The sequence below is a fragment of the Halichoeres trimaculatus genome, unplaced genomic scaffold (assembly GCF_033239565.1).
Source record: "Halichoeres trimaculatus isolate MK-OKI-2021-1 unplaced genomic scaffold, fHalTri1.1 fHalTri1_scaffold_6, whole genome shotgun sequence".
Classification (NCBI taxonomy): domain Eukaryota; kingdom Metazoa; phylum Chordata; class Actinopteri; order Labriformes; family Labridae; genus Halichoeres; species Halichoeres trimaculatus.
In genome coordinates this window covers 24,795,689-24,809,074 of record NW_027437184.1, presented here as the reverse complement: position 1 = coordinate 24,809,074, position 13,386 = coordinate 24,795,689, and the positions used below count along the sequence as shown (strand labels likewise).

Here is a 13,386-nt window from a genome sequence, read left to right as displayed (position 1 = left end):
GAGACATGACAAAAAAAAATAGAAAGTAGTATTTAAAGAAAAACCTACTGGAAAAATGGGAATAATGGGGAATACTATGAACAGTTGCAGAAAATACACTGGGTTGTCGTCAGTATCAGCATATCACCATTACAAAAGTGGAAAAACACCAAAGACTTTAAGGACTGAAGACAACCAAGCTGAGTTTAATCCTGTAAAAAAAGAAAACTTTGTAAGATTTATATCAGTTTTTCTGATACTGACAACAGCATAAGCTCCTCTCTTATACAGCCAAGAATTTAGCATACCACAAATTTGTTTCTATAATTCAATACTCTCCTCAGAATATGCTCTTGTTTCTTGAAACAGAGGCCAACACAGCAGTTGTATGTCTTAAACAGTAACTACTTTTTCAGTGTGACAAAGAAAAAATGATTTCAGGTCACTTATCATGTGATGCAAACAACAACAAAAGGGCAGTAAAAGCATATAGTGTATAGTTTACTGTTCAAATCCTACAAAATACAAGGAACAACTGTTGCACAATCAAGCATTTTGTGGATGTTTTCATCAAGTTAAGAGAATCAAATAAACAAAATTAAGCAGCTTCATAATGAAAGAGTTTTACCAAAAAGCAGAAACAGGGTTCTGGGGGTCTGTAAGCTAGTGTGAGCTGCGTTTGTTTCTCAGGTCCTTGGTTGTTTTAAGGGACGGTGTTCAGTATACATAGTAGGGACAACAGTTGTATCATCTATATCAGGGGTGATTTATTTACAGCAGTGGCTAAATTTGTTTGAACACCTGACATATCTGAAAATACTGACCTTTTTGTCTTCAAAACATGATCATGAAATACACAGATGGTTGCTCTGTGCGCAACAAATATCAGAAGAAATGAGTCCTACTGTTAGTATCAAATTTTAACTTTAATGGTTCAGATATCCACCTTTAACAGCAGTTACAGCAGCACGTCTCTGGCATAGTGTCAATATTTTAACTGAGAACTTCAACAATAATGTTATCTAATGCCTTTCTGCAAGCCAAAGGCCTTTGAGTGTACAAGAGATTTGTATATCTATTTTACAACTCACCCAAGTTTGCTGGATGGGGTTGAGGTCCAGACTTGAGGAAGCTAGTCCAACATTTTCAGTATTCCATTTTATAAGGAAAATGACCAAAATCTCTTTGTGGTGGCTCTTTTCTGCGGTATCTAGAGCATCATGATGACTTTTTCGATAATTCATTTGTTTCGTTGGTTTTTAATGGCCAATTCAACAAAACAACTGGCCTAATGTTCTAATAATTTTGGCCAACATTGTATGTACTTTCATCTTTATCAATGGTATTGTGAGCTTCTCTACTTGAGGTAAAAGTTAACTTTCAGTATCAAAACATCTGGAAACCTTCCTTCCACGTAGAAATAACTCAAATTTCCTTCCAAAATACACTGTAAAAAAAAATAATACTGTAATAATTTCTTTTTTTTTTTGTAACAACTGTCTCATTAGACTAAGTATGAATAACATTCGCATAACAAGTCCAGAAAAATGTCTTATTTCAAGTAATTAAGGACAAAAATGGCACCTAAATTCCTCATAAACATTAGAAAAAGTCATCCAATGGGTTTGAAAAATGTGCTTGACAAGTTTCTTTATACAAGAATAATGTATCAATACAAGAAAACTTGACAATAAAAAAAATCTAACCCCATTGGCCGATTTTTATCTCTTTTCTAGCAATACAGAAGTGATTTTTTTCTTTTGACATCTTGATAAAGGATATCTATGTCTTAATTTGATTATTTTTACTCAAAAATAAGACAAAAATCTTCAATTTCTTCTGAAGCGTGGAATAATACAGAAATGGATTAGATTCAATAAGACTCTTAATTTCCCTGAATCTGGTCTTTCTCCTCTGCAGGTATCAAAGGCAGCGTCCGACCTGATGGCGTACTGCGAAGCACACTCCTGTGACGACCCCCTGATCAGCCCCGTGCCAACCTCAGAGAATCCTTTCAGGGAGAAGAAATTCTTCTGCGCTCTGCTTTGAGATCAATCAGGGATTGTTGTGATTAAAAGTACAACTGTACAGTATGTACATGTATGTACAGTGTGTACATGTACTTCCAACCGAAAATAAAACATCAGTGTACTATAGTAACCTTGCATAAAAGCTGCCGATGTACAGTACATCATCAGTTATGACAAAATATCTCGATCCAAATTCCTGACCTGCTATCGTCTGTCTCAGTGTTAGAGGAGAGGAACAAAACTGGTGTGGGGATTTGAAACTAAAGCTGAACACTGAAGTACTAGATAGAGTCACAACTATCAGAAATCACATTTAAAGTAACAGCTGAAAACATACGTCATGCTCATTTCTATATTACATGTAACTGCCTGAGAGGAAACGGTCTGTGTCTCATAAAGTGTCTTAACAGATTCATGTGGATTCTGCAGCATTTTCAAACCTTCAACTGGGACTTCAGTTCCCGTATTAGGTGGCTTTTTTCAATTTTGGAGGTGCTACAGGTCTCAGATGCTGCTCTGATTGGGTCAGACCCTAAAAGAAAAAACATACATGTGAGATCTGAAACTAAAGAAGAGTCACGCCTATGTTAGGTAATCAAGCACATATACCATAACAGAGTGTTTCCATATGTAAAAGGAGCTGATAATAGCATTTAGATTGTCTTTCAGAGCTGCATCCATCTATTGTTTATATATTTTGTACTCTTTGTTCACGTTGGTGACTCATACTTTGGCAGTTACTTGTATCTACCAGCTGTTTATAAGTGGATTATTATCATCCAGTCTATTTGTTTCAAAGTTTTATTAAGATTTTGCTCATTTCTATACTGTTGCTGTAGTGTGAATGTGAAAGTATGCATGTGTGAGTGTGTATAGGTGCTACTGTGAAACTAACATTGATTTTTTTTCCATCTGATCATTGTTAAACCACATTTTCTAGCACACAGACCCAAAACAAAAAGACACATTCCAAGGGTTATGGATATTTAACATATGACTAAAGCCATTCAAGCTGAATTAAAGCTAAATGAGAGTCTGTCATTGGAACAGTTTTTTTCTATTTCTTTAAAGCAAATAAAGTAAAAAAAAAAGCAGCTATACCGTGCTTTTAAAGACAGGTGTATATCATCATTTTAACCAATCAGAGGGTCTCCAGAGCAGAGGTTTCCAACGAACCGAGGAAAAACTGATCATCTTAACCCATATTCATGACAAGTGGAATTAAATTTGAAAAAAAAATGAAAAAATAGAAAAACTACTTCTCAGAATACAGGCAACACATCAGTGGTGCTCCCATCACGACTCCCCCATCATCTCTGACGTGACAGACCTCACAAGAAACCTCTGCTCTGGAGCACTTCAAAATATGAAGCCAATGTACTTTCAGTGTTTGCAAGTATAAAATTAGGAGCTTTGATGAAAAAGTAACTATGGAATACCAGGCATTGAAATAAAACATCCTGTTACCAAGTGTCTGAAAGTTGCCTTTTATTTCGTATTAACAGCATTATAAAAACTGAGGAGTTGCACAGCAGAATGCAAACACACCAGCCAGTTGTTTTCAACAAAAAGCAGCCACGCAGCAGTTACATCTTTGCACAGCTGGTGATGTGGACGAGGACGTGGCACAGCCTGGACATGCACTACTGCAGTTTTTTAGTTCCTCTGAATAAAATAATCAATCTAGCAGGCATTAAGGCATCTCATGTTAAAAGACAAAAACAACATCAGCTCAGTCAAGAAGACGTATGTCAGGGTTGTGTGCATAATGTTGGTGGTTTTCAGCTAAAAATAAAGCCATTGGTTCGGGGGGTTTTCATTTAGAGGTAATAAGAGGACATCGTCTAACAGATAGTTTGGATTGTGACTGTCGTGTTTGGATTTACGTTAAAATCTGTTAAAACAGTCAACTTCTACTAAAGCCTCAGATACATTCTATAGTAGCACAGCATGTTGATTACATTAGCTTCTTCACTGTTTATGAATAAACAGGGCGCACACTGATTTAGGGGGCTGCCATGACAAAACCCATCTTTAACTTTCTTATTCAACTCTGCACTCCAGGCAAGTACAAAATGCTTTAAGAGCCACTCACTAAATTAGCAGTATTGTCTATCTTATTGACTCTTAAAGTAAAGGCTGCAGCCCACTCCTCTGTAATAGAGCAACACGTTCTGGACAGCTTTGAGTTTGTTGTATCAGCATCTTTATTTACATTTCAGACTTACGGTTGAAACAAAAGCTTCATTAAGTTTTTGATATATCTATATAAAAAACCCCTCTCTGCTACGACAGTGTCACATTTATTCTTGGATTTAGCTTTTCCATGTCATATAAACGAGTCACACCCACTGCAAGACACCCCTTTAAAAAACAATGATGTAACCATGTCTCTGCACTTACAGTACATGAATGTAGACTGTGATAGGATAGAAAATACAGCTTACTTCAACTTTACAATGGCTGTAAAACAGAGAAACATGTAAAGACAGAAAAAAAAAAAAAAAGTGAGCAAGACTATCAGTCTGGGTTGTACCAATACATCCCACAGAGAATAAAAATGTTCTTAGTCTGGAAAAAAAAAATCTTCGACTGAAGTTTGAACATTGTGGCATACAAATTACTTCCTTTTTAATCATAACACTGTAAAATCTCAGGAAATTACCAACAACAGAGGAAACAAATTGATAAAAGAGACAGTACATGCAATATTGAAATGATAAACATGAGCAGCTCTCAAATCTGAAAAGTAGACATTCAATTTAAAGCTTCCTCATTAACAGCTGATTTTTCTGACATGCCAAACAGATTTACCAACCCCCACGTGAGCAACATTACAAGTTAACACTAGTGGAAATGATGGTTATACCTGTTGGTCTATCTCTTTGACATGTCAAATTGTTTGAGCCTGTAAATTTAACAGCAATCCAAAGAGTGTCAACAGGGCATAGATTCATTTTAACCAAAACTGTGAGAACAAGTTAGACTTCTTTTTAGGGATCAAAGGATTTCAGAAATACAACACCTCCTTTGAGTATACTTTTAAAAACATCATCAGTGTTTGCAGTGTCAGTCCAAACAGATGGTGCAGCAGATTTGAGTCAAGATCAGTGAAGAGGTAACATACAGTTTGGGCTTCAGAAGTAAAAAACAAGGACCTGGCGCTTTATAAGAAGGCGTCACACCATTCTTTCAGACAGCCATAGCAGTCACCTTGTTGCTTAGCATTGGCCCCGCATGTGTCCTTCAGCCAATCCCGGAAGAGCTCCTCATCTTTCTTCAACACCAGGAACTGCCCGAGGACAACATACGCCTGCAGAGGTTGAAGAGAATACATTAAACACTCAAACACATGACAGGTACAAGTAACAAAGATGACTGTTACAAAACAAGGCAAATAGAGACCTGTGTTGTTTCTGCGGGTGATTCTGACAGCCATCAAAATTTCTCCTCTGTATTGAGTGACAACTTCTGGTCTTTTTGGATAAATTTATTTCTGTTCTTTGTTTTAACACAGCATTATCGTAATTTTTTAAAATAATATTGTCACAATAGGGCTGGGTATTGTTAAGAACTCCATGATTCAACTCGATTCTTTAGGTTACAATTCGATTTGATATTGATTTAAATTAGGGATGCACGATATTGGATTTTTGCCGACATCCGATATATCGAAACTCCTTTTGGCCGATATCGATATCGATAACGATACCGATAATCATAAGTTAGTTTGTTTTTTTCACTGTAAAGAAAGCTAAGTCTATCCTGTACTGGAATTTATATGTTACTCTTATTGTGACGGGCTTATTTGTTTAAGAAACACACATAAAACAAGACAAAAAAACATTTGATTTTACCATAAATACGAAATGTATTATTTTTCAAACTCAAGACATTCAGTATTGAAATACAGAAAAATAATTTCTTTAGATCACATGAACTTTAAATATACAAGGCATTTTTAGACATAACCAAGTTGCATTTGATTGTTTTAGAGCTACTGTAACAACCTGGTGACAGACACAGAGCTCTGCAGTGCAAATAAATGAAGTGCTACATTTTATTGAAGGAGCTTATTTTTCGGGTGGAAAATAATAATAATCCTAACTGAATAGCACCTTATCAGCTGGGCCTATCGGCAGAAATTTTCATATCTGCTGATACCGATAAACGTGTTTTTGAGCTTTTATCAACCAATACCGATATTGTGCCGATAATATCGTGCATCCCTAATTTAAATGCTTTAATTTTCAGTTTTCATGTTCAAGTGATCAAAGACATTATGTCACCTCACGTCTTGGAGCAATAAAACAACCTACACATCAGACTTTAAAGCTGAAGGAGCTGGCTTTACGCTGCTGCTGCTGCTTTGGCTACTATTTTGCTGTTGTTTTGTCTCGTGCGTCCCTCGTCCATACAATGCAAATAACACACACAGCCCCATCAACTTGCCAGGAGGTGAATCGATTCAGAGGATTTGCTGAATTGATATTGACTTGGACACGGAAATATTGCGATACATCAATTCATCAATATTTTTACCCACCTCTATGTCACAATATAGCTGAACACCTCCCTGACTCACAACTTGTTTGTTTACACTTTTTATAGAAAAGAGGATTTAAACATATCTTACCTTGTCAAAGCCTTTCTCCTCCAGTCTTTTACCAAGGACCTCTCCAATGCCTGCAAGAGCCGTTACGGGCTTCTCACCCATGGGCTCTGCCACAAAATCTTTGTGTTTCTGGGATGTGGACGACATGGCTGATATGTGGGTGGGATTAAATCAACAGCTTCTGATCTGTAATGCAAAGAAAACAGCAATCAATTGCATTTTCACTTTGAATCAGTTGTAGCTGTTCTTTAAATGGTGCTAACAACATATATACTCAAAGTTTCGCTTTTGCTGTAGTTACTTTTTTTTTTTTTGGGGGGGGGGGGGGGGGGGCAGCTTTTGCTCGTCTGTCAAAACAAAACTGCAGGACTGTAAAGTTAACTAGTCCTGCATTTTGTAATGAGGTGCGGTTAAGGTGTTGTGTTAGAGCACAGTGTTGGGTCACTGAGAAAGTCAGAGAGATAATTCTTTAAACAAGTAGACTATAAACCCACTATCTTCGTTTTGACTGCACTGGGATCAATGTTGGACACACCATGTGTTCAAGCATTAAGAAGAGTCGCAGAGGAGAGACTAACGCCCTCGGGCTCCGAGTAAAAAACTCAGATATATTATGAGGTGTGCCATGCAGAATGGCAAAAAAAAACAAAAAAAAAAAAACGATGCAAGCAAAAGTATTACCACAACTGAAACTTTGATTACAAGCAACTTATTTTAATAATTAAAGATAGTGTAATTTACAGTGATGTAAAGGACAGAATATCAAACATTATAAGAGTAACCGATCGTCAATAAGAAATTAACGGAACTGTAAGTCATACAGATCGGTATGTAGGCAGAACAGTTGACCCTCATTGCCTTAAAAGGCATAAATGAGCAACAACAGTGTTGAATGAACAGCGCTGAATTGCGCGCGCAATGGAGGCGCTTGCTAACAGCTTTAGCACTTGTGCTAACGTTCATTAAATATCTACAAGCGTTTTTAACACCAGTGGCCATCGGCCATGATAATTTGTTCGCATTTTTAGACATGACGTGATGCTTCAGCAATCATCTCCGTTGCAGAGCAGCTTAAATGTTGGGTGTCGTTGGTCCGTCGCTCAAAATTTACGCGCCTTCGTATAAAGCCTAGGCTAACGGAGCATCAGCGCTATAGCTAGCAGGCTAACTGCCCTTTACCTAGCTTCTACTTTGTGCTTCGCTCTTCTTATTTGCTTCCATCGGTTATAAGCAAGATGGTCTACGAACGTTACCTCAAACCTACCTTTTAATAGAGCGCCCAGGCTGAAAATTACCGCAGCTCACTAACAGTCGTGTGGTTTCTGTTTCTAGCCAAGCACCGGCGACCACAATGCACTGCGCTTGTTTTTCTGTGCACTGACGTCATGGCTCGCGATTTGAACTCATTTTTAACCCCGAGAATTGTCTTACAGGATCGGCAAATATACGGAATTACAGTAATATGATTTATCAGTAATGAAAAAGAGTCGTGTATTTCTTATGTAGCATTTAAAAAGTAGTATAAGCTGTATAGCTTCCATGTGACACTTCAGCAGTGTGAGCTTGTTTTATTCAATATGGATAGGAAGGAAGTAACTACCACAGACTTTAGGAGTAAGAATGAGATTCAGGCAAACAGGGAGAGCTTGAGGAAGCAGAACAGTGTTTGTGCTTCTAGTTGCAAAATCATAACAGTTCACGCAGAGACGTTGCTTTGGAAGACGGTGACAAATTAACATGAAAAAATGGTGTGAAATCACATGGAAGGGTGCAATTATCATCCAGCTGGCAGTTGACCTTATAAAATATGAGATAAGAGAAACGACATATGCCTCGTCCTGATATTAATATAATGAAATTCAATTTAAATTCGTGGTGTATTTTAAATAAAAAATTATGGTCAACTGTGAATGCTGTTTGACAAATTAAACAAAAAGTATCCTCAACGTGTGTTTATATGTCACGAAATTTGATATTTTTCTTAAGTTTCACTCTCAAACACTAGCCTGTCTGTTCATAAAGCCTTTAATTAGAGTAACCTGACGTCTTTATCAACATAGAGTGATGGAGATTCAGACAAAAATCCACTAGCGAACTGAGCACTTTAATGCATATTTGAATGATAAGCTTATTACTGTGCAATTTAAGGCTTAGTTAGTGCCTGCAACCATCACTTCAGTTATACGGAGACATAAAATATAGAGGACTGTTAGTGTAATACAGATAATCACATAGATTTCAAAAATAAGCTCTCTACGTTTTGGTGTTTAAAAACAACCCCCTTTTAAAAGTATGTATACAAATCAGGCTGTGTATAGTATCACACCTCAAAAGGAAAAAAAATGCAACAGTGGTGATAATTTCTATCAATAATTGTTGCAGTATGCCTCAGGTATTTTGGAAGTGTTCATGTAAATTGTAAATTTCCTCATACAGTTTTTAGAGATTTTTTCAGAGCCAACTTTCAGGAGGGGGGTTCAGTGTAGAGTAATTTTGATGTATAACATTGTAATTTTTTTCTATATCATGACATTAAACATCACTCTAGTAGTCTTAATCATAAATAGAAAAAAAACATTACTGATCAAGAAAACTATATAACTCTGAGTTAAAGCTAAACAGGAAAACAGGGACTATTGCTTTTAGGGTGAACTTTATTTTCTCAGTGGTAACATTACACAGAGGATTGTGAAAATTCCTTTGGTTGCCATTCCAAGTTATACTTGTGCGCATTAATAACCTTCAGGCTGTTATTTGTAACATTTCCATCCATCTTTAAGGAGAGAGAACGGTTGAAGAGGTTTTTTAGCGGGCTCCGTAAATGCAGCTCTTGCATTGACTCAGTGCCTGCAGATTGGTTCAAGGAGATCTAAATAAGCCTACAGATCAGACAGGATATTAGAAGCCAGGCTGCAAGTCAGCCCAGTGCCATCGGGCTCAACATTTATCTTCTTCACAACTCCATCTTCCACCAACATGGCATATCTGAAACACAGGATGAAGTATGCACAGATTTATAGCTTTGGACTCAAAACAACGTCCTGAAGAACTAACAATGAACCTTAACTAAAAAATGAATAAAATGTTTCTGTGTATCAATTAAACAGATCATGAAAACACACAAAGACGTTCTGTATCTGATGCCATGTTTGAAATCTTTCCTTCTTTCACTTTTCCACCAATCACTAGCGGATAAACAATTGCTCTCACTCAATAGTGAAAAGTATCTTTATTTGGGCAGTAAACTGAGATTTTACTCCTAAAATTACTGAAATTATTGACATTTTATTTAGGAAAAAAAAGTTTAACAACTGCTTGACAAAAAAAATATGTTGATGGACTGTACCTCTTGGATCTCTTGTTCCCAAGTACTTGCACGATCTGATCACTGTCAAGCAACAGGTCAACGGCCTAAGAAAGAGACAGACAGGAAATGACAGATGAGCACACACTGCGGGACAATGAAATTCAAAAATAACAGACATTTAGGCTCACCTTTGTAAAAGCTCCAGTAGGATCAGCCAGCATTCGCACCTGCAGAAGAGTGTAGCAGTAAACTTAATATCAATGACACTTGTAAAATCACAAACATTTGTCTTTTATTTGTCTGCTTTTTCTTAAAGCTTCTTACTCTATGAGAAGGGAAACAGTCTTCTTTTTAAGACTCAAAGGCTATGTGTGGCATTTAATAATCCACATTTTAAAGGTCACATGCAATCAGTTCCAGTTATACATCATAATCTAAATTGTACAAAATCTGTTAGGCTGTCAAGCTGACTACTGAGATCTCTTTACTGGTTAAAACAACAACAACAACAGGTAAGTGCCATACAGGAATTACAAGTTTGCTTCAGTGTCAAACAGGTAAGACAGCAATAATAAATAAAACTACTTCACATTAAAGATGTGAGATTAATTGAAGTTTAGCTTCTTCCTCTAAGTTCAGGTTGTTGCATCAACTGCTCCTCACAGAAAAATGTAACATTAACCTTGCCATCAGTCCCGTGCTCCTTTCCCCAGGCAGCCATGACAAATGCATCATTGACAGAAATGCAAGCCACCTCCTGAATGCCTTTACTCCTCAAGTCCCCAGCCTGCTGCACGAAACCTGGAAGATGAGTCTGAAAGCAGCAAGAGAAATACGACGTCAGCTGATGGCAAGTTGATTGTGAGCTGGAAAAAGCCGACAGAGTGATAAGAGTGTGCGCTCAACCTTGGAACAACCTGGAGTAAAAGCTCCAGGTACAGCAAAGAGGACTCCCTTCTTTCCCTTGAAGAGCTGATCCATAGCCACCTTGTTTCCTGGCTCCCCTTCCTGGACCTCCACTGCAGGGAGGGGTGCTCCAACCTGTTAGGGAAGAGACAGAAAGTTTTACACATTAATCTTTTTTAAGCCACAAAAACAAACAAAGAAAAATGTAAAACGATCTGATCTGATCATGAATGATCTGATCGTTTTTTAGCTCCCTTTTTATTAGATTTAGGGTGGATTTCGGTCATTTAGAGTGTTGAGGAAAAGTTATTAAATCTTTCTAGATTTTTTTTTTTCCAAAATCAAATATTCAGCATTTCATAAAATAAGAAAATTAAATAAGAAAAACAAAAAATGTTTCTGATGCAGAGATATTGGCTTGCTGAAGAGTGTTTTAATTTCCATGCACTTAATTCTTGGTTGAGTCCCTTTTTTGCGTTAATACATTGTGGCATGGAATATCATCTTGTAGCACTGCTGAGTTGTTATTGAACCCCAGGAGGAATTTTGATAGCAGCCTTCAGCTCCTCAGTGTTACTGTGTTTGGTGTCTTGCATCTTTCTTTTGACACCTCACAGACTCTCTGTGGGGTGCAGGTATGGCAAGTTTGCTGGCCAAACACAGTAAAACCAAGGTCATTTAAACACCTTTGGGTAGTTTTGGCAGTGTGGGCAGGTGCCAAGTCCTACTGGAAAATGAAATCAGCACCTCCATAAAGCTTGCCAGCAGAAGGAAGTGCTTTGAAATTTCATAAGAAACAACTGTGTTGACTCTAGACTTCAGGAAACACAGTGGACCAACACCATCAGAGGACATGGCACCCTAGACCAACACTGACTGTGGACACTTTACGCAAGACTTTAAGCTGCCTAGATTCTACACTCTTCCTCCAGACTCTGGGTCCTTGATTCCCAGTTGTCATGCAAATCTGAATTCCAACTGAAAAGAAGACTTTGTACCACTGATTCTGACTTGACAATCGTTTCAAGGCTGCAGTTGTCTCTGTTGCTTGTGAAACTTTTTTTCTGGCGCTCTTTTTTTCTACTCAACTTTCTAGTAATCTGCTTGGATACAGCACTCCGTTAGCAGACAGATTCTTTAGCAATAATCCTATTGTGGCTGACCCTTGTTGTGGAAGGTATCACAACTGTCTTCTGAATACCTGTCAGTCAACTGTCTTCCCTATGATTGTGTAGCCAACTTGCCAGATGAAGAGACCATTTAAAGGCTCAGGGAAACTTTGCAAGTGTTTTCAGTTTAGAAGCGGATTCAGGTGCAAAATAATTTGATACTGAACCTTTTTATAGTACTCAAATCTAAGGAGGTACTAAATTTTGAGTCTTCTTTGACTGTCAGAGATAATCATTACAGTTAAAAGAAATGTGAAACTGTGAGCATCACTTTTGGAATTAGATGAAGAGTTAAATAAACTGATCGATGTTAAAATTTCAGTCATCATGTGTAAATATGTTTCCGCTGATGGCCGCTGGAGGGCGACATATCTCCATAGACAGGTGCGTGTTTCGCGTTAAGATGGCTGAAAGCCTAAATTTAAGCCTGACATTGACCGATTTACAGTTGACACACTTAAACAGAAGCCTGTTCACCAAGCTCCGGACATTGTGTTAAATTAACAAATGTTATAACTACAAATACTTGTACTAAAACACTATCTGTACATATTGTCATCTGTGAGACGATATGCACGCTGTGTTGTGTAGCTGTCACATAATCCGTCTAAAGTTAAAGGCTTTACTATCGCTGTGTTACAGAAAGAAACTTCTGGACAACTAAACTTTGTCACTACTTCGACCTGTCAAATTGAAATCCTCCCTTTCCCTCAAATGGCCTTGCCTGAAAGCCACCAGACCAGGAATATGGCACTTCTGTACTCAATAACAGTTTATACCATGCTGCGTTCAAATCAAACTGAGCAGGTATTGGAGAAGCAGCCCGTGAACTATCGAGAGGACGTCAACGGTCAAAATAAACGGTACATTCGGTCACTCCTAGCTAACGGCTGTCATGGCGACGAGGTTATAAGGGGGGTGGTAGCATGGCGAGCTACAGAGACTGCTTAATAAAAGAGATCACCCTTAGTTATATAAAACCTCAGCTTCACTCCTGCTTCAACAAGCCATATAGCTCATATTGCTAATGCTATCGTCAACGCTTCAAAACTCACCTGTATCGGCATTTTAGCGACAGGAGAAGTGTGTAACAGTCTCACGCACGGGACGGCACGGGTGCTCTTGATTAGAGAGGATGTGATGGTGAGCATTGTAGCCTTTGGTAATATGCTGCGATAGCGCTGTGGGATGAACGGTGTGCTGCGTTTGCCGTCTCAGACACACCACAACCTGACTGAGCGGTCCTGCAACTAAAACTCCCGACTCACTCAACTCTCAGCAGTGTCCCACATAGAGTTTGGATTAAACATAGCATCCAGAAATGGGCCTGCTAGATCTTTATTTACTGCGCCATCTGCTAGTAAGAAGCTGTAAGTCTAA

The 13,386-nt window shown here is 38.0% G+C and overlaps 3 protein-coding genes across 3 annotated transcripts in view; 1 reads left to right on the top strand and 2 right to left on the bottom strand.

The window, feature by feature from the left end:
- Positions 1–3,480, top strand: part of LOC141791820 (uncharacterized) — a 50,155-nt gene extending 46,675 nt beyond the window's left edge. Inside the window, exon 6 of the mRNA XM_074672476.1 lies at positions 1,900–3,480. Within this exon, the coding sequence (XP_074528577.1) occupies positions 1,900–2,028 (129 nt within the window). The 3' untranslated portion in view covers positions 2,029–3,480. The remainder of the gene's footprint in view (positions 1–1,899) is intronic.
- Positions 3,481–4,343: 863 nt separating this feature from the next.
- banf1 (barrier to autointegration nuclear assembly factor 1) lies at positions 4,344–8,024 on the bottom strand. Its single transcript, XM_074673166.1, has 3 exons — positions 7,889–8,024; positions 6,646–6,810; positions 4,344–5,322 (listed from the first exon to the last, which is right to left on the bottom strand). The coding sequence occupies exons 2-3, from the start codon at positions 6,769–6,771 to the stop codon at positions 5,176–5,178; spliced, it is 273 nt and encodes a 90-aa protein (XP_074529267.1). The 5' UTR covers positions 6,772–6,810; positions 7,889–8,024; the 3' UTR covers positions 4,344–5,175.
- A 1,217-nt stretch (positions 8,025–9,241) lies between these two features.
- prdx5 (peroxiredoxin 5) lies at positions 9,242–13,361 on the bottom strand. Its single transcript, XM_074673165.1, has 6 exons — positions 13,062–13,361; positions 10,838–10,972; positions 10,614–10,745; positions 10,120–10,158; positions 9,971–10,035; positions 9,242–9,609 (listed from the first exon to the last, which is right to left on the bottom strand). Exons 1-6 carry the CDS (start codon positions 13,155–13,157, stop codon positions 9,504–9,506), a joined length of 573 nt encoding a protein of 190 aa, XP_074529266.1. The 5' UTR covers positions 13,158–13,361; the 3' UTR covers positions 9,242–9,503.
- Positions 13,362–13,386: the final 25 nt, after the last annotated feature.

Bases quoted from the DNA above. Each gene is read 5' to 3' on its own strand.
- banf1 (XM_074673166.1), bottom strand. From the start codon at position 6,771: ATGTCGTCCACATCCCAGAAACACAAAGATTTTGTGGCAGAGCCCATG. The intron at 5,323-6,645 runs GTAAGATATGTT...CAACCTCTGCAG, and splicing joins AGGAGAAAGGCTTTGACAAG to GCGTATGTTGTCCTCGGGCA.
- prdx5 (XM_074673165.1), bottom strand. From the start codon at position 13,157: ATGCTCACCATCACATCCTCTCTAATCAAGAGCACCCGTGCCGTCCCG. The intron at 10,159-10,613 runs GTTAATGTTACA...ACTCTTCTGCAG, and splicing joins AGCACGGGACTGATGGCAAG to GTGCGAATGCTGGCTGATCC. The intron at 9,610-9,970 runs GTACAGTCCATC...CCTGTGTTTCAG, and splicing joins GGGAACAAGAGATCCAAGAG to ATATGCCATGTTGGTGGAAG.